Source organism: Pararge aegeria, chromosome 26 (assembly GCF_905163445.1).
Source record: "Pararge aegeria chromosome 26, ilParAegt1.1, whole genome shotgun sequence".
Classification (NCBI taxonomy): Eukaryota; Metazoa; Arthropoda; class Insecta; order Lepidoptera; family Nymphalidae; genus Pararge; species Pararge aegeria.
This window is the reverse complement of record NC_053205.1, coordinates 2,601,977-2,624,799: the sequence shown is the minus strand read 5'-3', so window position 1 is coordinate 2,624,799 and position 22,823 is coordinate 2,601,977. Positions and strand designations below refer to the sequence as shown.

General features: G+C 36.0%; 2 protein-coding genes across 4 annotated transcripts in view; both read right to left on the bottom strand.

Annotated features, from left to right (window-relative positions):
• Positions 1-5,058, bottom strand: part of LOC120635445 (cilia- and flagella-associated protein 91-like) — a 55,185-nt gene extending 50,127 nt beyond the window's left edge. The window contains exons 1-6 of the mRNA XM_039906472.1: positions 4,983-5,058; positions 4,074-4,150; positions 3,875-3,938; positions 2,796-2,928; positions 1,244-1,357; positions 167-267 (exon numbers count right to left, since the gene is read on the bottom strand). Coding sequence (XP_039762406.1) covers positions 167-267; positions 1,244-1,357; positions 2,796-2,928; positions 3,875-3,938; positions 4,074-4,150; positions 4,983-5,058 — 565 coding nt within the window. The remainder of the gene's footprint in view (positions 1-166; positions 268-1,243; positions 1,358-2,795; positions 2,929-3,874; positions 3,939-4,073; positions 4,151-4,982) is intronic.
• Positions 5,059-7,751: 2,693 nt separating this feature from the next.
• LOC120635419 (zinc finger imprinted 3-like) lies at positions 7,752-21,978 on the bottom strand. 3 transcript variants are annotated; one of them, XM_039906442.1, is made up of 9 exons: positions 21,714-21,978; positions 20,651-20,825; positions 18,563-18,655; positions 17,864-17,998; positions 14,425-14,874; positions 12,392-12,489; positions 10,743-10,798; positions 9,222-10,097; positions 7,752-9,136 (listed from the first exon to the last, which is right to left on the bottom strand). In XM_039906442.1, the coding sequence occupies exons 1-9, from the start codon at positions 21,794-21,796 to the stop codon at positions 9,105-9,107; spliced, it is 1,998 nt and encodes a 665-aa protein (XP_039762376.1). In that variant the 5' UTR covers positions 21,797-21,978; the 3' UTR covers positions 7,752-9,104. The 3 variants fall into 3 exon arrangements, with proteins under 3 accessions (XP_039762376.1, XP_039762377.1, XP_039762375.1); XM_039906443.1 differs by having other exon boundaries at positions 7,752-9,051; XM_039906441.1 differs by having other exon boundaries at positions 7,752-10,097.
• Positions 21,979-22,823: the final 845 nt, after the last annotated feature.

Sequence of the window (22,823 nt, the reverse complement as noted above, 5' to 3'; positions counted from 1 at the left end):
TTATTTATAATATTTGAAACATTAGATAAATACAATATTTTAGCGATTCTTTGTTACTCTCATCATGCCTTATAACATTTTGAGTGTCGTTTTTATTGTCATTGCCGCAGACAAGCGTCATCTTATCGAATATATAAAAATTTCGTCTGAAGTCACTGCCACTCACCCCATTCCAGTTTATCCAGGTACATAACTTCGGGAGTGTTTTCACAACCCTCTGCCAGCCGCGCGTCCGGTTGCCACGGACGTGTCTGCGCTGATGACTCCCTGGTAGTTATGATTGTGATTAAAAGATAGATAACATACATAGATAGATAGATAGAGAATTACTTTATTCTATCAAACCACAGATAAGAAAACCGGAAAAGGATTCCGTACCGTTATCAATAGAAAAAATCACAGTGATATACCAATGGGTAGGGCTAGTTCAGGGGGTTGGGTTCGAATCCCAGCACGCGCCTCATTTTTTATAAGTTACTAGCTGTTGCCCGCGACTTCGTCTGCGTGCGATTTTGTTTTTGATGTGGCATTAAATTTTAGAGTTGTAGTTTATATTTTGAAGTTGAAGTTCTTGTGTAGTTCTGATGAATGTGGTTGGAGATAGAGGACAGAACTCCTCAGCGGAAAGCAGCACCCAACACCATTTAAGGTTTAGCGATACTAAATACTTTAAATTTGTTTAGAAGTAAAACTAAATTGAATGCCACATCAAGAAACGAAATCAAATGCAGACGAAGTCGCGGGCAACAGCTAGTATATACGATATTAAGAGTATAGCAAATTAACCTTAACTTTCATGATATACCGACAAAGATATGAAAATCTGGCACCGAACTCTTTTTTTTTATTTATTTTTTAATTAAGTATTTATAGTAGCGTATTTGTATGTTTATATGTTTGTATATATGTATGGAATATATTTTATATTTTTGAACATATCTTTAATATGTTATGTTTAGTATATACTATGTTTTATGTTTTTTTTTATGTTAATTTAGTTTTAAATCCTAATATTTAATTTTGTTTGTTGTACCACCTACTTATTTCTTATAACATTTGCTTGTATGCCTTTGGTTGCCTGGAAGAGATCGCTATTTAGCGATAAGGCCGCCAAATTGTACGTTCTACCTTATTGTGCTGTTGTATTTGTATCTCTGTAAATTTTCTCTGTGGTGTACAATAAAAGTGTATTCATTCATTCATTCAACTCCACACTCTCTCTCCTGAACAGCTATTCTCAAACCTGAATACACTTTGGGTCCCCTTATTCATTGGTTTGGTCGGCGCAGGAGTCTTCAGCAAGGAAGGTGGATGGAATTCTGGACTGGCACTCTTTATGGGCAGCAATTTTTTTGGTCTGGAACAATTTACTTCTTGAGTCCAGTGCTTTATATATAAAAGTATAGCTTTTTAAAAAAGCGGTGTTACCCCGGTGGTTAGGACATTGGCTTCACTCACGGGGGGCGGAGTTCGAATCACAGCACGCAACTCTAACTTTTCTAAGTTATGCGCGTTTTAAATAATTAAAATGCTTCAACGTTGAAGGAAAACATTGTATGTTTGTTACTCAATGACGTCACAATAAATGAAATAAAGGAGAATCCCAAGCCTTAACACCGACGGATAAAAAATCTTTTAATGAAATAAATTAGTGGTTCTTTTATTTCCGCCATCTCGTTTAAATATACTCACAAAAATGAAAAGAGGTACGTCACTTGTGTACGTAAAAACAATAAAAATTAAACAGAAACACGTGAACAGTACCATCAATAGGTAGGTACATTAATCGCATGTGTCAAAATTAACCTTAATTCACGAACTCCATTAGCATAACTCCATTAGTAACTCTGAAATCCGGCGAACTAGAGTTTTAATGTTTTTGGTAATGTATTGTAATTATTGAACCCTGCAAAATGAGATCAATTCCATGAAGGCACCTTATAAGTACTATGTGAAACCAAATCCCAGACTACGTCCGGCATTCTCCTTTGTTACAGAGATAGATTGCAGTCTGAAATAGCACATAGGCTACTTTTTATCCCGGAAAATAAGAGAGTTCCCGTGGGAATACAAAACCTAAATCTACGCGAACGAAATATCGGTTATCACCGAGTGAAGAACTGCACCATGCAATTCTCCAGCTTTACACGGAGTGTGGCAAATTGCTTCGACGGCTTGTAATTGATTTGACGGCCGATTGGGCAGCGACCCGGCTTTCTGAGCCCAAGGCCGTTCGATTCCCACTACTGGAAAATGTTTGTGTGATGAGCATGAATATTTTTTAGTGTCTGGGTGTTTATATGTATATTCTAAGTATTTATGTATATTATTCATAAAAATATTAATCAGTTGTCTTTGTACCCATAACACAAGCTACGCTTACTTTGGGGCTAGATGGCGATGTGTGTATTGTCGTAGTATATTTATATTTATTTATACTAGCGTACCCAGCCCGCTTCGCCGGGCTAGATTTTGCTTTATTTTAATTAAACAATAAATTTACATTATTAAATTTTTAATTTAAGTCTTATAATATATTATTAAATCATTTATTTCTCTCCGTATTAATTCTCTTCTATTCTCTTCTCGAGCGGGTGAAGATCATTATCTACATCCACCCAACAATAAAATATCATCATAGTAAATAAAAGCTGTATTTGACAGTTTGACAGTTCAAAAATAGGAGTGCTCCGATCGTCACCAAGCTTTACAGGATTACTCCCTACGTCAGTACGTACGTTCGGAGACTATACGGAACATACCCACACACTCTTCTATCCATTATTCATACTTACACTGCACTATATTTGTATCGGTCCTTCCCAGTCAGGTCTGGCGATGGTACCGCACGCATTTCCCTCACTTTGGTCAAGTGTGCACCGTATGATCGGTCCACGTGGTGCGGCAGGCGACAGTTGGGGTGGTACACTGAAACAATTAAATCAAAATCAAAAATACTTTATTTTATCAAATTTTTACAGTTATAACAAGATTGTAAGTTTGGAACCTTCTTTTTTTTATTCGGTAAACAAACAGCTATTAATAAATTGTTACAATGGATAAACTTCATTATAATAATAATAATAATAATCATTTAATTCTGACGTTTCCATCCATAGATTGTTAGAATATTAGTTACAATTTTTCCTTAACCACTAAGTTAGTATTGATTAGTTTAAATAATAAAAAAAAATTCTTACAGAAGCCAAAAAAGTTTTCACTATTAATTAAAATTCTCTTAATGATACGGGAGTTTTGTTTAATTATATAGATAAGTAACTTATACTAAGTAATAGTAGCTACAATAAGTTAATAACGCAGAAATGATTGCTCATTTTTAAAAAGTTAATCTTAAAAAGAAAAAAAAGAAAATCCGTTATATATGCGTAAAAGATGTAAGTTGCATTTTAAAATAAGTTTAGGTACACTGAAATTTAGGTAAACTAACGTAATGTGTATGTGTGTGCGTTTGTAAAAAATAAAATATACTACGACAATGCACACATCGCCATCCAGCCCCAAAATAAGCGTAGCTTGTGTTATGGGTACTAAGATGCCTGATGAAAATTTTTAAGAAGTATATACATAAATACTTCTAATATACATATAAACACACAGACTCTGAAAAATATTCAAGTGCATCACAACAACATTTTCCAGTTGTGGGAATCGAACCCACGGCCTTTGACTTAAAAAGCAGGATCGCTGCCCACTGCGCCATTCTGCCGTCAAATATGGATGGGTATGGGTTATGTATACTTATTATTTCATCAGTCATCCTAGTACCCATAACTCAAGCTACGCTTACTTTGGGGCTAGATGGCGATGTGTGTATTATTGTAAATGGAGACTTCAAAGTTACAAAGTTGCTTACCAACTTGAATCCTAGGAAACTGTCGCAGCTCCGAGAACATTGTTTTGTATACGGGCTGAATGATCTGTAAGACGCCATTAGGATGTTAATAATATTTATGGACAGAAACCACTACTTTTATTTTAACGAACAATGAAACGCGAAATGAGTTTAATGAAATGAGTAAATAACTTTTCTACAACAAACTTATTGTACTTACAACTTGGGCAGAAGCCATGGCTGCTTTAAAAGCGGTTCTCGCGTAATCCCTGGCGCCGGATACAATGAAGGCAGAATCTGTAAATAACATAAATAAATAAATACTGAACGTAAATATACACGTCGCCATCTGGCCCCACAGTCAGCGTATCTTGTGTACTGGTATGAATATTTTTATAAATAATCTATACCTACTTTTAATAAATCTGTAAATGGAAGATTTCTGTACATTTAATATATTTTGAAAATTTTTACCGGGGTATTCTTTATAATCGATACTGAGTCCAAAACAGATTTTTATTGAATTTTTGTCCGTCTGTCTATCTGTGCAGGCATCACGTGATAACTAATGAGTGGATTTAAATAAAAGTTGTAGCTGATATTCTGTGTAAACATATGGGATACTTTTTATCCCGATAAACAGTAAGTTTCCTCCGGGAAATGTGATGAATTTTTTTATCAATTTTTCTTCATAGCTCCTACAGGATAGCATCGCAATTTTTGCCGAATTAGTCTTTCAAAATCCGCGCAACGGACTTTTAGATTGACGTGGTTTTTTAAGCTTAGCTTTTGAGTTTATTTAGTTGAACGCGCTAATCTTAGTTTAAACCTTAGTTTTTGAGTAAACCATTGCCATAGTTATGACAAAACGCAATCAAATACGAATTAGTTGGTTTGGAAAAATTAATATGCTTCTATTGATATAACATTTTTACCTTTAACATTATTTCGTAATTCCGTTCCACGTTGTATATACATACATATTTCATAGAAATGTCGTTGTATGTATGACGAAAGAGCCGAGGACGATCTGACCCAAAAAAATCTGTCTTGCCCCCCCTTACGCCAGAAGCTGGGTACGCCCATGCTTATATACTTTATACAGCATATATAACTATAGTTCCCTTACCATATAAATAATCGTGGACTCTCATCTTGGCGGCATTGTATCTTCTCGGCGCTTCGTAAAGCGTATCACCACTCATTTTATTTCCAAACACTATTATTCAATGTATATAAGCTGATTATAGTTTGAATATAGCGTAATAGTATTAAAATTACTATTTTGACACCAGTTTAAGGCCAAATGACTTTGAAAATAACATTGAGTAATATTGACAAAACTGGCGTTTGGTTACTAGGCAACAGTTATCGTGAAAAAGGCTTTAACCAACGATACGAGATAACGGCTCACAATAGAGAACAAAAATTATTTATATTTCCTCTGATTCCCTTAGCGTTTACCATAAAATGGGGAAAAGGAGAAATAGCTCGTGGGCTGGCACCATTAAGTGGGTGTAATGAAGTCTTGAGACTAGCCTTATTTTTTATTCTCTAACCGTAAAAAGCTAACAAACGATATGGCGATGTCACCAGTGGCGTGCATATAGGTATTTTAACCAGGGTAGGCATAAAGAAGGAAGATCGCATAAAATTGAAAGATTCTCCTTTAATAAATGTTTTTGAAATTTTCAGAGTAGGCAGTGTATTTGTGCTTATATGAATTACACGCTGGATGTGAATTACACTCACAAATGGACATAAGTTAGTGACATTGTCATATCGTTTGCGAAAGGTGCAGAAGTCATTTGTGGGATTGAGTATATGCGTTTATAATATGATTCTCAAGCTCATATTGGACCTGCCAATACAATTATTAAATATCTTAAAACACATTTAATAATCGTGGTTACTATACGATTGATGAATTAACGACAAGGCTGCTTGGAAACAGGCTTTGCTCTCATCTCTCACAAGATAGAAAATTTAAAAGATGTTTAAAAAGTCTGAAAAGAGCAATCTGCTGAGTTTCTTGCCGGCAGTTCTCGGTGGAATCTGCCTTCCGAACCGGTGGTAGAGTTACTACAAACAGACAGACTTGACGTTTCAAAAGTGCTTATAAACTGGGTCTACTTGAAATAAATGAATTTTAAATTTTGCTCGTGGGCTGGCAACATTACGCGGGTTTGAAGAAGTCTTGACTTACTTATTTTTTTATTCTACTACAAGTTAGCCCTTGACTGTAATCTGATCTGTAAGTGATGATGCAGTCGAAGATGGTACCGGGCTTACCTTCTAGCAGTGGCGTGCATAGAGGGTATGCACAGGGTATGCAGATGATATAAAATGAAGAAAATCTCCCGTACGAGTTATAAAATACTTAAGGGTAGGCTTTTTATAGCTCTTACAATGCCTATCCTTAAGTTTTCGCTGGAATTCGAACTCAGCCCCCCGAAAGTGAAGCCAAAGTCCTAACCTCCGGCCTTTCACCGCAGATATGCTCTCAGTCACCAAATCATAGTGTTGTCTTCTGATCCACATAACATATATATGAAGCTTAATTTTGATATTTGATGACATTGCTTCTTAGCTAAGTGAAGCTAAAATAAAAGAGTGTAAATAAAATAAATAAAACATGAGTAGAGTTTCTTTATTATCATTAATATATTTCTCTTATTATTTAAGTTAATATAATACAGAATTTAATTACAAAATAAGTAAATATGTAGTGGCGTAAACGGCATGACGGCATAAGAGAACGTCATGCCGTTTAATGTGACGATTTTACTACAAAGGCATGCCAGCATACCAACTAAGTTGTGTTTAAAACATTTTTGTTTCACAAAGCAACATTTGCTGGGTTATAATAATTGCATATAGAATTTTAAGCATCACAATTTTTAGTTTTTATAAAATTAATAGCCCTGTGGGTGCAATCTATAAAACTCATAGATTATGCGAGATTGATAAATAAATAAATATACTACTACAATACACACATCGCCGTCTAGCCCCAAAGTAAGCGAAGCTTGTGTTATGGGTACTAAGATAGCTGATGAATATTTTGTTATGAATATAATGCACATAAATACTTATTATAAACAGATAAACACCCAGACACTGAAAAACATTCAAGTTCATCACACAAATATTTTCCAGTTGTGGGAATCGAACCCACGACCTTGGACTCAGAAAAAAGGGTCGCTGCCCACTGCGCCACTCGGCCATCAAACACAACTGGAAAGAACAAGTAATCTTATGTATAAATAAATAAATGACAATGCATCTAGCCCCAAGTAGCTTGTTTTATGGGTACTAGGATAACTGATGAATATTATTTTGAATACTGTTGGATTACGTTATATTTAATTACAAAAACTAATCTCATTTTATAAATGTAATTAACTTGATATAAAATATATTATTATTTTAAAGTAATAACAGCAGTCCCTTTCTGGTAGGACACTGAGGTATTATCTTCCTTGTTATAATAAGTTAGTTTGGCTCATATATGCTATTCAGTTTGTATCAAGCGATCAAGCCACCAATTTGTTTTATTCTTCCACACCTATTTCCTATAAATAATAAATAAATGAACTACACACATCGCCATCTAGCCCCAAAGTAAGCGTAGCTCGTGTAATGGGTACTAAGATGCCTGATGAACATTTCTATGAATTATATAACACCCAGACAGTCACACACATAGATACACAAAACATTCAAGCTCACCACACAAACATTTTCCAGTAGTGGGAATCGAACCCACGGCCTTGGGCTCAGAAAGCATGGTCGCTGCAAACTGCACCAATCGACCGTCAAAATAAACACCAAGACACTGAAAACCATTTATATTAATGACACAATCATTTTTCAGTTGTGGTAATCGAAACCAACGCCTTGATGGACTCTGAAAGCAGGGTCACTGCACTACGTTAATCGGCCGTCAAAATTACTTTTTAGTGCACATTTAAATTCGTTTAAACTCCAACATGGATTCAACAGCAAAAGTGCTAATGTGCCTTCCTAATTTACTTTTTGGTACACATTCCTAATCGTACAAATATAGGAATAAAACCTTACACGTGTGAGAGTTCTCATGTGCCTCGCTAAAGAACTACTCAGTGAAAATTTGATATCATAACTTTAACAAGTGTATTGTTTTTCACCAGTACTCACGTTGTCGTGTTGACCAATTCGTAATAATTTTATTATTTGCGAGAAACCGACGTTTTGGGAATATGTATTCTCATGTGCTTTTCTAATACACTGGTGTGTGAACGTTAACGTTCGCCTTACACATATATGTATGCTCTCCAGTGTGTGTTCTCATGTGGATTACCAAGTCTCTATCCTAATACATTGACATTACCGTAACTCACAAGCATATCGCTTTTTAGCAGTGTTCAGGTCCTCATCTGAACCACTTATTTACTATTCGTAACAATTTTAGCATTACATGCGAAGAACCGAAGTTTAGAGAACATGTATTTTAACGTGCTTCGCTAATTCACTGGTTGCAAAAATTTACGTTTGCACACTGCACACTTATACGACTGTTCTACGGTGTAGGTTCTCATGTGGATCACCAAGTCACTATTCTTAATACACTTATCAAGGCCTAGCTCACAAACATACCCCTTTTCACCAGTATACGTTCTTCCATAGTTGCATTACTTCCGACAAGCCAACGTTTTGGGAACATGCATTGGTTTGTGAAAATTTCGTTTGCACACCTCACACATATACGGCTGTTTAAAGGAGAACTTATATCTCATGTGGATCACCAAGTCGCTATTCCTCTATTGGCATATACTTATATTGGCATAGTTCAGAATCATATCTCTTTTCACCAGTGTGCGTTCTCATGTGAAACGATTAGTTACTGTTTGTAACAATTCCATAGTTTCATTACTTGCGAGGGACCAACGTTTTGGGAACATGTATTCGCCATGTGAAACGATTAGTTACTGTTTGTAACAATTCCATAGTTTCATTACTTGCGAGGGACCAACGTTTTGGGAACATGTATTCGCCATGTGAAACGATTAGTTACTGTTTGTAACAATTCCATAGTTTCATTACTTGCGAGGGACCAACGTTTTGGGAACATGTATTCGCCATGTGAAACGATTAGTTACTGTTTGTAACAATTCCATAGTTTCATTACTTGCGAGGGACCAACGTTTTGGGAACATGTATTCGCCATGTGAAACGATTAGTTACTGTTTGTAACAATTCCATAGTTTCATTACTTGCGAGGGACCAACGTTTTGGGAACATGTTTTCGCCATGTGAAACGATTAGTTACTGTTTGTAACAATTCCATAGTTTCATTACTTGCGAGGGACCAACGTTTTGGGAACATGTATTCGCATGTGCTTCGCTAATGCACTAGTGTGTGAAAATTTACGTTTGCACACCTCGCACATATACGGCTGTTCACCTGTATGGGTCCTCATGTGGATCACCAAGTCGCTATTCCTAATACACTTATATTCGCATAGCTCACACGCATAACGCTTTTCACCAGTGTGCGTTCGCATGTGTAACACTAAATCGCAGTTCCTGACACTTGCAAATTTGCATAGCTGACAGGCGAACGGCTTTTCGCCCGTGTGCGTTCTCATGTGTTGCGCTAAGAGACTATTACTTATGCTTTTGTAATTGCATATCTCGCATGCATACGGCCTTTCTCCAGTGTGGATCCTCATGTGCATCGTATAGTGATTCTTGCGTCTGGTTTGGTATTGACAAACATTGCATGTGTACATAATCCTTGCTCTATTGCTAGTTTCATTGTGTGTCTTCATGTGTTTTAGCAAAAGACTCTTTCCGTAATACGCATTACTGCAGATGTTGCATGTGAATTGTTTTTTCTTTAGCGAACTAATTTCTGGTGGGCATTTGGAGCCATTGTTTAAAGTGCTACATTTAGTAACGCTACGTGAAACTTTCGGTTTTTTAGGCTTGCTTTGTGTCGTGGTGGCTTCATTCTTACTCTGTGATTGTAAACTGAGATCTTTAGACGCTGTTTTATCATGACTGTCGAAACTTAGTTTTTGTGTTGCCTGCAGATCTTCTTGATTCGGTAGGACTTTTAACGAATTCGTGACCACGTCATTCAAGTCAACCACACAACGTGGTAATCTATTTTTATTTCGTTTGGCTTTATTAATGCCATCAGATGGTTGGTTGTCAGTTTTATTAATTTTCTTTGTTGTATCCGCTCTTGTGGCAGCGACTGAAACAAAAACATTTTTCTCATGTTAAACCCATTAATTATATTGTTTTTTTTTATGTGACCTTTCAGTGAAATATGCGTATAAAAAAAGACCCAGACCATCTATAATGTTTCTGTAAACGGGCATTGGCGATCTCAATCATTTATTTTTATGAAGGTTTGATTTACAGAAGCTGGAGTCTACAATCATTTATATATAAAAGGAATCGTCATCCCAATGAAGAACCTTAACTGACTTTGGGGAAGTTCTTCAGTGGCGTGCACAGGGTTTTAGAACAGGGTATGCATAAAGAAGGAGGATGCCATAAAATGGAAAATTCCATCGTATTTATGATTTATATAAAAAAATTTAGGGTAGGCAGAGCTTTTGTGCATGTATGAAGTGCACGCCATTTTTTTATATAGTAATGATCTGTTGGTAAGTGGAAAAGCGTCGCCTATGCTAGGCAACACTTCACAGGGAATGCAAGTCCTGAAACATGCCCTTTGGACACATTTCCGAACGAACTTTGTCGCCATTACCAAGTTTCCATTACTTATTTGTTACAGTTAAGAGCCCAAACCGGGGATTGAACCCAGAACCTCGTGGTCTGCAGTAGATCGCTCACGACTAGACCTACGATATAAAACAGTCAATTAGCTTACCTACAGCACGGGTAGAGTCTGCGGAAGAATCACCATTTAGCTTCTGAATGTCACACCTGTAACGTTAGAATAAAATTATAATCGCTCATTCCTCTATCCATTTCAATAAAGTGTACATTATTTTACTAGTCAAAGCATTTAATTTAAGCATTTATGGGAGGTGTGCAAAAAATATGTGATTTGCCATTTCGTGGTGGCGGCCATCTTGGATTTGAAATTTATCATCGTGTATAGAATTCTACTAGACAAGCTTTTTTCATAACTAATTCGCCTTACAAAAAAAAACTAAATCGAAATAGATTCATCTGTTTCGGGAGCCATGCGATGCCACGATACACACACACCCACACACCCACCCACACACCCACACCCAAAGAAACAAACACACACAGACAAGTCGTGGTGATTGCTCAGCTGGTAGGGCTTCCTGCACGCCTGAGAGTTATCCATAACATTCTCAAAGGCGTGTGAATTCCACCAATCCACACTTGGCCAGCGTGGTCGACTACAAACCCTTCCCATTCTAAGAGCAGGACTCTGTCCTATAGTGGGCCCATAATGGGTTGATTCAAATTCAAATTTTCTTTATTCATGTAGGCCTATCACAGGCACTTATGAAGCGTTCATACATATATGTTTACATAATTGTAAGGCGATGGTGATAACTTCGTACGCCAACTTAAAACTAAAGCTACGAGGGTTCCAAACGCCCCTGCTCTAAGAGCCCGCAACAAACTTAGCGGGGTAATTTTTTTTTGTTATCACCATCCCACAGTAAATTTATATTAAGCTTTGAAGCTGGAGCAATTCACACCCGAGCTTTTTTATTGTTTAAGTAATCCTTAACATTATAAAAGGATTCTTCTGTAAGCTTACGTTTTATATAAACTTTGAACTTATTGAGAGACATCTCAGAGATTTCAATCGGTATTTTGTAATAAAATAATATACAATTGCCGTTGAATGGTAGAGTCACTACACACAGACAGACTTGACGTTTCAAAAGTGCTTATATTAGGCCTACTTGAAATAAATGAACTTTGGATTTGAATTTAATGAATTAGCAATTTTATGTAGCCTTGTAAACTGCACGAGTTTATTTTTGCTTCTAATATTGATATTGTTACAGTCCATTATCTTTTTAATTTTTGTTATATTTTTATGGACATAACTAGCTGTTGCCTGCGACTTCGTCTGCGTTTGATTTTGTTTTTAGATGTGGCATTCAATTTAGTTGTAGTTCTAAAAAAATTTAAAGTACTTAGTATCGCTAAGCCTTGAATGAGGGGTTTGCTGCTGTCCACTGAGGAGTTCTGTACTCTATCTCCAACCACAGTTTGGACAACATTAAACACATATAATAACCTCTATAGTACAAAAATAATTATTTAAATCGGTTACAATTTGTCGGAGTTATGGTACCAAAGGAACCGAGCTTCATGTCGGGATAAAAAGTATCCTATATTACTTCTAACACTTCCAAGAATATGTGTACAAAGTTTCATGAGGAACGGTTGAGTAGTTTTTGCGTGAAAGCGTAACAAACAAACTTACATTGACATTTATAATATTAGTAGGTTTTTAAATTACCAAATATGTACTGACTATGACTTATGACGAGAATAATACTAATGCGAGTATTTACTTACTTGCTCTCAGTGTAGGGTGAAGAGACATAGCTGGAGTGAAAGACAGTGTGAGGCCTGCAGACTTCCAACGTACCACCTTCAATATCACCGCCGTAGCTCTGCTTAAACAATAAAAAATATTTGTTTATTTCATTTAACTATGCATATATTAACAATCGACTTACTAGAAACTGACATAAATTAGTGATAACAGCATATTGTCTTAAAAAATGGGCAGAAAACCTTAGTGTATATGCTTAAACAATATGATACCGAAGGTTTAACTTTATAAATATATATACCGCCTTTGCACACAACTGTATTTAACTTTTTTTGACTGTATTTAAATTTTTTTTTTAAGTTATATTTCTTTTGGCGCGATGGAGAAAAATGCTGAGAGTGAATTTTTACGATGCGCGCGCACACCGACACCTGAATTCTACATCGTAAAGTTAGTTCTAGGTGGCATGAAAACTATGCTCAAGTTGTATATTATTTTTATATTTAGAACCCGTTTTTCGCAACAGTACAAGCAGTCGCTGACAACCGCAAAAGTAATGGCGCAGTCACCTGAGAAACAATATTAAAAAACAACTTATGACCATAGAGAAATATAATAACTATACTATCCATACCAACATTAAGAGTGTCTGAAGAACATACATACATACATAATGTGTACATTACCTTATATTTTTTAATTTTATACTGAACAAGAAACCCAAACTACTGCAATTATTATACTGCTATAATGCAAGACTGAGTAACAGATCAAGGGCGGATCCAGCTTTGGCGCCAGGAGGGGGTTACATAGTCGTGGTCAAGTCGAGAACTTATAATTTGATTTTGATGCCAATAGATAGAAGTAAAAAGTAGGTATTTCATTAATGTACCTAAGTACTGTACTTAAAATTTTTTGTTCTTTATTTTACACTTGCAAAACGTAACCTAAATAACTTGTACATACACGTACATAATGCCATCTTCTCTTGAAGACATCCAGAGAAGAATTATCACTCACGGAATGAGGCAGCCTATTTATATTCCATAACCGTGGTGAATGATTTGCCGTAACAGGTACAGGTATGTCGAGAGGTATGACGCAAAACTCCGCAAGAGTGAAGGGTCATAACCCCCATGACCCCCCCTGGATACGCCGTTGTCACAGATATTAACACAAAAAAAACATAACAACTTTCAAATTTAATTTTAGCAATTATAAATTAAATACTCCAAAAACCCCCGACTTTCAATATAGTGTACATTATATTGAGGGAGTTAAGAAAACAATTTTTTTGTTGTGGCGGCCATTTTGGATTTAAAATTTGTCATAATATATAGTATTCAACTAGCCCAGCTTTTTGAGTTGAAAACCATGTGGATACCCATATCGAGGGAGTTGAGAAAAACTATTTTTTTGTTGTGGCGGCCATTTTGGATTTTTGTATAGTGGGTGTGTTTGTTTCTGTATGGGAGGTGTGAAAAAAATATGTGAATCGCCATTTCGCGGTGGCGGCCATCTTGGATTTGAAATTTATCATAGTGTATAAGTATTCAACTAGCCAAGCTTTTTCTTTGAAAACGTTGTTCAGGGAGAACAATCTCACCTGCAGATGCTCAGGAATATCTTCATCATACTCAGGGTCTCATTCGTCCCCGACTTTCAATATAGTGTACATTATTCTATAAATAAAGCCTTTTCATTTGAAACCCCTATTGAGGGAGTTTAGAAAAACAGTTTTTTTTGGTGTGGCGGCCATTTTGAATTTTAAATTTGTCATAATGTATAGTATTCAACTAGCCCAGCTTTTTGAGTTGAAAACCATGTGGATACCCATATCGAGGGAGTTGAGAAAAACTATTTTTTTTTGTGGCGGCCATTTTGGATTTTTGTATAGTGGGTGTGTTTTTTTTTGTATGGGAGGTGTGAAAAAAATATGTAAATCGCCATTTCGTGGTGGCGGCCATCTTGGATTTGAAATTTATCATAGTGTATAGTATTCAACTAGCCAAGCTTTTTCTTTGAAAACGTTGTTCAGGGAGAACAATCTCACCTGCAGATGCTCAGGAATATCTTCATCATACTCAGGGTCATATTCGTACTTTATAGGGACCTGTGTCCCGGCCCATTGTTCTCCAACCATTGAGCTGGAAGCTTCTAGATTCCTCTGGAGAGCCTCGCAAAGCTCGTCGTCCAGTGGCTTTACCTCCAACGTTACGCTATTATCAGTTACTGAATAGTCCACACCAGCGCCAAACTCTTCATTTGCGTTATCTACGTATATCTCTGTGTTATATTCATCATCCATAGAATAACAGCTGTCTTCATTTTTCACTACAACGATTTCGCATCTGATATCAGATTTCTCGGTCTTTATCTTTACGTTCTCATCTGGTTCTATGATGTACGAGTCGCAGTGGTCAGATCCCAGAGTTATTTGCACCAAATTATCCTTCAGTTGATTCTTTGCTTGGTTTATCTGTTTCATATGCTGTTGAGTTATCTGAAACAATACAAATTAAAAATGTAATAAACGCCCGACATTCAATATTGTTTCTTCTTCTTCTTCTTCTTTGATTTAATGGCTTTTTGTCATGCCTGCACGGCACAGTCTACCAATATAGTTTCCCAATTCTTCTAGTGCTCAAGACGTCTCATATCATACCCATATTTTTGGGGTTGTGAAAAAAAACTGTCAGCCACAAGGTGGTGATCTTATGACTGAGGCAATGTTGGACCAATTTTCATCAAAAATAGCTAAGAACACTCCCGACTGAATCACCTTTCAAGCAGAAAAAAATAAATTTAAATTGGTCGATCCGTTTGGGAGCTACGCTGCTACAGAGAGACACACACTCACTCACAACACACAGAAACACAGACACGTCAAACTTATAACACCCCGTATTTTTGCGTTGGTGGTTGAAAAGAATTGTCAAAGTCAAAGTCAAAAATATCTTTATTCAAGTGGGCGGCACTTTTGATGCGTACATTAAATAATAATAAATAAATAAATTTACTACGACAATACACACATCGCCATCTAGCAACAAAGTAAGCGTAGTTTGTGTTATGGGTACTAAGATGACTGATGAATATTGCTATGAATAATATACATAAATTCTTATAATATACAGATAAACACCCAGACACTGAAAAACATTCATGCTCATCACACAAACATTTTCCAGTTTGTGGGAATCGAACCCACGGCCTTGGACTCAGAAAGCAGGGTCGCTGCCCACTGCGCCAGTCGGCCGTCTTAAACACATTACATGAGAATTACGCGGTAGTGATTGTAAATTTCAATAGGAGCGGTGATAGCCCAGTGGTTAGGACTTCAACTTCGCTTTCGTGGGGCCGAATTTGGATCTCGAAGGCGTGTGGAGTCCATCAATCCGCACTGGGCCAGCGTGGTGGACTTACTATACCCTTTTCATAGTAGGAGGAAACCCGTGCCCCGTAGTGGGCCGGTAATGAGTTGATATGAAGATGAAGATGAAGATGAAACAGGTGGTAGAGTCACTACTAACAGACATACTTGACGTTTCAAAAGTGCTTATATTAGGCCTACTTAAAATAAATGAATTTTGAATTTGAATCACCGCTTCCATCTTAAAATATCTTTTTATATTCAACGATTTCAAGATATTTGTAGCGGACTATAAATATATATGTGATGGTGATAACAGAAAAAAAATCCTGGCTAAGTTTGTTGTGAGCTCTTCTTAGACCAGGACGCGTTAGGAACCCTCCTAGCTTTAGTTTTAAGTTTACGAATGTGGTTATCGCCATCATCTCACTACCGTGTATTTCTTAAAACACGTCCTGGTCTAAGAAGAAGCCCACAACAAACTTAGCCGGGTGTTTTTTTTGTTATCACCATCTCACAATGTCATTTTAAATTATTAGAAGAGCAACCTGGTTAGAGCAATAATTTACACCCAAGCTTTTTTATCGATTACGTAGTCCTTTATACTATAATAGGACTTTTCTATAAGCTTACGTTTAATACAAACTTTGAACTTTTTAAGAGACATCTCCAAGATGTCAATTGGTAGTTTATTGTAGAATTGCATCCTTTAAACGAATTATGAATTTTATGTAACCTAGTATATTGCACTGTAAGTTTATTCTTACTTCTAATGTTTAAATTATTGCAGTCACATTTTTTCTTAAATTTAGAAATATTTTTATGAACGTACATTAAATTTTCAAATATGTACTGACTATACACTGTCATTATTTTAAATTCTTTAAATTTATCTCTCAATGACTCTCTCGGACCCATTTTGTAGATCGAACGAACAGCCCTCTTCTGCAGCACGAAAATAGTGCTAATATCAGCAGCATTACCCCAAAGTAAAATTCCATATGACATAATGCTGTGAAAGTAACTAAAATATACCAGTCTAGCAGTTTCTACGTCGGTCATATGGCGTATCTTCTTACCGCATAGGCAGCAGAACTAAGCCTGTTCGATAAATTATTTACATGAGGCCATCCAGTTTCAGTTCCTCATTATTAAGTAGTACAGTGGTTTTCAGGTGTTTAATATTAGGTAGAGTGAGTTTTATACACTTCGTTTTTTTTCCGTTAAGAATCAAATTATTAGCTTTAAACCACTAAAAAGCTCGTCAAAAGCTAGTTCACGTTGATTTATTTTAAAAGTCAGTTATGTATCATCGGCAAACAGAACTATCCCGTGTTTGTTCTTGGCAAGGTAAGGAAGTTCATTAATGTAAATAAGGAACAGAAATGGTCCTAATATAGACCCCTGTGGGACACCTATTTTCACAACTGATCCATTAGACCGTTTTCCATTCACGTTGACTTTCTGAATTCTATCGCGTAGATAGTTACTCATTAAGTCTAGAATTACACCCTGAATTCCATAGTGGTGTAGTTTCCTAACTAACGTTTCGTGTTGAACACAATCAAACGCCTTAGATAAGTCACAGAACACACCAAGTGCGTTACTCCTCCCAGGCTCCAAATATGTTTTGTATTAGCTCAACACCTGCGTCGATTGTTGAGCGACCCCGCGTGAAACCAAATTGCTTAATATGAAGTAAATTATACTTATGAAAATGGTAAAGAATTTGATTTAAAATGAGTTTTTCAAAGATTTTACTGAAAGTGGGTAGTACGGACACTGCTCTAAAGTTAGTGGGGTCAGAAGTACTACCCGATTTAAACAATGGAATTATTTTACTAAGTTTCATTAAGTCAGGAAACACACCACAATCTATACAATTATTAAATATTAAGGCTAAATCGGGTGGAACAATATCAATTAATGATTTGACAACGTTTACGGAAATGCCCCACAGATCATTTGTTTTTATTAATTAATAATTTTAAGGCTTCAATCATCATCATCACGAACTCCTACCCGAAAGCCCAAAATAAGTTTGAGCTCTGTAAGGATACATCAGTGAGTTAGTTACTCGGCCATCTTTTCCTTTCACGCATAGTGATAAAGTACTTACCGAATCCTGTTTTTTGACTAGGTCCATCATCAATGTGCGGGCTCGCAGGCTCTTGGCTCTAAATCTTCTGAAGTTCCTTAACCTCTGGGCGCATAGTACGCAAACTGTTTGCTTTAGTTTACCTAGATCGAACAACTGAAATGAAACAATATTCACAGATTTATCAGAAGCATTGGACAGTGTCCACAGATTTATCAGAAGCATTTGTGTGTCTACTAATATTATAAATGTCAATGTATGTTTGTTTGTTACGCTTCCACGCAAAAACTACTTAACCGATCCTCATGAAACTTTGTACACATATTCTCGGAAGTGTTAGAAGTAATATAGTATACTTTTTATCCCGACATTAAGCACGGTTCCTTTCGGAGAGGGGATGAGTGTTTGACGATTTTACACAATAACTCCGACAAATTAAAATAATTAATAAATTAAAATAATTATTTTTGTACTATAGAGGTTATGAAATGTGTTTAATTTTGCCCAAACTGTGGAGGACAGAACTCCTCAGCGGACAGCAGCAAACCCCTCATTTAAGGCCTCGCGATACTGAATATTTTTGTTTTTTTTAGATCTACAACTAAATTTAATGCCACATCAAAAAACAAAATCAAACGCAGACGATGTCGCGGGCAACAGCTAGTGGTTCTATATGTGCAATATTTCACTATATATGACTATTGTCCATAAAATACTTACAGGATATCCCGTTAACTTTTCATACGCTTCTTCCAACTTGTGTTTACTCATTAGTAACAGCTTTCTGTCGGAGTCTAGACATATCATGCAAACCTGTAAAAACACATACAATTACTTACAAATTTGACAATACAATTAATTTTATTAGGAGTACAGCAATGAAAAAATTTATACAGGCATTGTGACACTGTGTTCTTTGCAAAAATCTTATATCTTTAAACAAGCAAATCTCTGTATATATATAATTGGAATCTCGCAAATCTACAACGATTTTCATGAAATTTAGTATACATGGGGTTTCGGGGGCGATAAATCGATCTAGCTAGGATTCATTTGTAGAAAATATCATTTTATTCGTGCTTTCCGGTAATAACCGATTTGGTGCAACGAAGTTGCACGGGTCAGCTAGTGATAGTAATATAAGATACATGTACATGTAGCAGATACATGTTCACTTTCGGGGGCGCGAGTTCGAATCCCACGCACCTCTAACTTTTCTAAGTTATGTGCGTTTTAAGCAATTGAAATAATCACTTGCTTCAACGGTGAAGGAAAACATTGTGAGGAAACCTGCATACCTGAGAGTTCTCCATAATGTTGTGAAGTCCACCAATCCGCACTGGGCCAGCGTGGTGGACTATGGCCTAACCCCTTCTCATTGTGGCAGGAGAGCCATGTTCTTTAGTGGACTGGTAATGGATGGATATGATGATAAGACACACACAGCTCTAGCTTATTCTTCTTGGTGTTATTAGCATTAAATATCACTTGCAAAAGCTAAGGAAAACGTTTTGTTTCTTGTTATTATTATAAAGCATGTAATGCAATGCATGCAGTAATGCTAGTATCATGGATTTTGGCAAAGTAACGCCTTCTTCTATCCGATTAATTCAAATTCAAATTCAAAATTCATATATTTCAAGTAGGCCTAATATAAGCACTTTTGAAACGTCAAGTCTGTCTGTTTGTAGTGACTCTACCACTGGTTCGGAAGGCAGATTCTACCGAGAAGAAGCAGGCAAGAAACTCAGCAGTTGTTCTTTTCCAACATCAACAAGTTACATTCTACATTTTAACATTCTTTTTTCTATCTTGTTAGAGATGAAAGGGGAGCCGGATGCTTCCAAGCAACCTTGTCATTAAGAAATTCATCAATTGTATAATAACCTTGCTGTAATAAATGTGTTTTAACACATTCTTAAAACTTATGCATTGGTAGGTCCAAAATTTCCTTAGGAATCATATTATAAAAGCTAAGTGGGATTGAGTAGCTAATAAGCTACTCAATCCCACAAATGACTTCTGTACCTTTCACAGACAATATGCAGATGTCACTAATTTATGACCATTTCTTATAACTCTACTGTTTATATCCACTTTTTGTTTATAAAGACTAATATGTTGTCTTACAAATACTATATTATTATAAATATATTGTGAAGTTACAGTAATTATACCTATTTCTTACACATTCAACCTCTTTTGCCTACTAACATGTAACATATTTTTTACGTACAACGGGTGGTTCCGGCCAACCAAGTACGGAGACAAGCCCAGAGAGATATATGTAACATATTATTTTATTTATTTATTTATACTCTTTATTTGTACACAAATTTAAAAATAAGAAGAAGAATAAAAAAACACACAGACCAAAGAAGTATACAAAAGGTGGCCTTATCGCTTTGGATCTCTTCCAGGCAACCTAAGGATAAGGAAAACAAAAGGACAGGATAACTGCAGGTTGTGCATATAAAAAAAATACATACTAATAAGTACATACTAATACTTGAACTAGTACACAAATAAAATTTAAATTAATTACACAAATAAAATAATACATAATGTAATAAATATTAACAAAAAAAAAATAATAAACTAATATATACTTTAACATATCATAAATACATTAATAACAGTAAATACTATAACAAGTCATCTTCAATGCAAACTATAGTGGTTTTTGACAGCATTCTTAAAAATACAAAGTGACTTAGACTGCCTAATGTCATGGGAGCGCCAGTCAGACTGTGCGCATGATGATATTGGGATTGGGATGATATTATGTATGAGAATTGATATAGTTACCTGCACTGTCGATGGAACAGCACCAGCGTAAACTTGCCTGAAGCCACTTTCAGTTTCATACATTTCATCATCAAGAAAGTGCTGTGAGCAGACCACAGCAGAGTTTGACAGGTTGCTGTCTTGCTTGCCTAGGGCTTTGAGCCAAGCACCACGGAGATGCACTTCACTAGGGAACCTGAAAATATTTTAATTGTTTGAACTGTATAACCATATATCAAATCGAAGACTGAGAAAGAAGAAGTTAGTCAAGAAAGAAGGTGAACCACCAAATCCGAGTAGCTGGGAGCCGCTGGAGGCAAGCGGCCCATGATGATGATGACAAGTTAGCCCTTGACTGCAATATTACCTGGTGGTAAGTGATGAAGTCTAAGACGGTAGCGGGCCAACCTGTTAGGGAGTATAGTAATTATACCCTTAATTGTTTTTTAAGTGACATCGCACCGCAGCACTAAATCATATAGCGACACGACTTTGTCGGTAGCGTGGTAACTAGCCATGGCCAAGGAGAAACTAGACCGGACCAGAGAAAATTCAAAATTAGAAATTCCCGGGACCTGCCACTTAAATTCAGGGCGCTCACCGTTGCGCCACGGTGTTCGTCAAAGCTTCGGGGAATCAAACAGTTCAAAAGAAAACGTGTAGTCACCAGCAACAGCCAGTTTACAATAACCCAAAGGATATTAAAGCGAAGGTCTGTTTGTTTTTAGTCCCCGAATCATGCCTCAACAAAAGCCAATTGACCTGATTGTCGCAGAGAAAGTTTCAACTTTTGTAGTGAAATACATTTCTGGACAGATTTAAAACCTAATTGTGTCCACCTTCACATGCTTTTAAGTCTGAACGGGCTATGATATTATGTATTAAGGGCCATCGAGATGCCTTGCAATTTTTGTAGCGAAAAAACCCTGTAAATTATTTGATATATTTTTAATTTAAGATTATTTGATAGAAATGCAAAAGTAGGTTTGTTGGTTTTTCCTTTCTTATCGGATTTAAAAAAAATATAGGGCAGTATGGATAGAGAGTTTACGCTTAAAGCAAAGCTTATCATGTAGGTACTCACCCGTAAAATGTAATATTTTCCTTCCTCTGTGATGTGGACACATTTTCCCTAGTGCTTCTGCAGAGGGGCACACAACACCGCATCTTGAATGTTTATTTGTTACGCCACAGCACTCACTAGTCTCACTTTACAACTACGCTACAAGAAACGAGTACAAGTATGCACGAAGTTCAAAATAAAAGAGGATTCTAACAATTTACTTGGCATTTGGCAATAATAAAACATCAATAGAACAGTACATATTTATATACTAGTCTGTGGAGTTTATGAAAGTGAAACCACGGAGTAGTGATTAGATTAAAACTGGCGAATGGTCAGTGTTGCCACATTGGTTTTTGAAAAAAAGCAATTGTGATTTGTGGATTGGACAAGCTGGAGAGAGCTAGATTTAGCAATACTATCAAAAGTGTTAAAAATAAATACTTTTCAATGCAAAAATTCCTTGTTACTTTTTGTTGTTTTATCGTTCATAGAATTTCGGATATCGATTATAGTTAATGATTGAAATTACGATTGCGATGTTGATAACAGTAATCGATTATAGTTTCAGGAAACGTCAGTTTAGCCGGAGGTTTTTTTTGGTAACAATGAGTAATCTAATCATATCGTACATTACTTTTATTTATCAACAAAAGTTTTATCAGCACACGCCAAATAACGAATTTTAATATGTTAGGTACACTGTTATAGCAATTGTAATGTTTCTAATTTATAATTGATTTTAAAAAAGGTTTATCTTCGTAAAAAATTGTTAAAATCGGCACAGTAGTTTCAGAATCTTTGGGTACTCAAACAAATAAAATAATTTTCCACTTTATAATAACTTCATGAAATCGTAATACGACAATTGTCGTAACTTTTAAACGATAGGTCCAATTTGAATAAAACTAATGAGGAATTAACAGTTACATCATCAATCTTAATTATAAAACTAATTATTTCGATAAGGATTAATATCATAATAGAAATTGTCATCATCTTTTGTTGTAACAGTGTTCTGATTAAAATATTTGAACACTGAGCGGTTGTTGTGACTATACTAAGCCTCGCGGTCTTTTTTTTTAGCGGTTTATGATTACTTTATACATGTATTTCTAGGCATCGATAGTA

Coding starts and splice junctions, on each gene's coding strand:
- LOC120635419 (XM_039906441.1), bottom strand. CDS start 21,796: ATGCGGTGTTGTGTGCCCCTCTGCAGAAGCACTAGGGAAAATGTGTCC. Junction 12,490..14,424: donor ATATTCCTGAGCATCTGCAG/GTGAGATTGTTC, acceptor TTGTTTAAGCAG/AGCTACGGCGGTGATATTGA. Junction 10,799..12,391: donor TCACCCTACACTGAGAGCAA/GTAAGTAAATAC, acceptor CTAACGTTACAG/GTGTGACATTCAGAAGCTAA.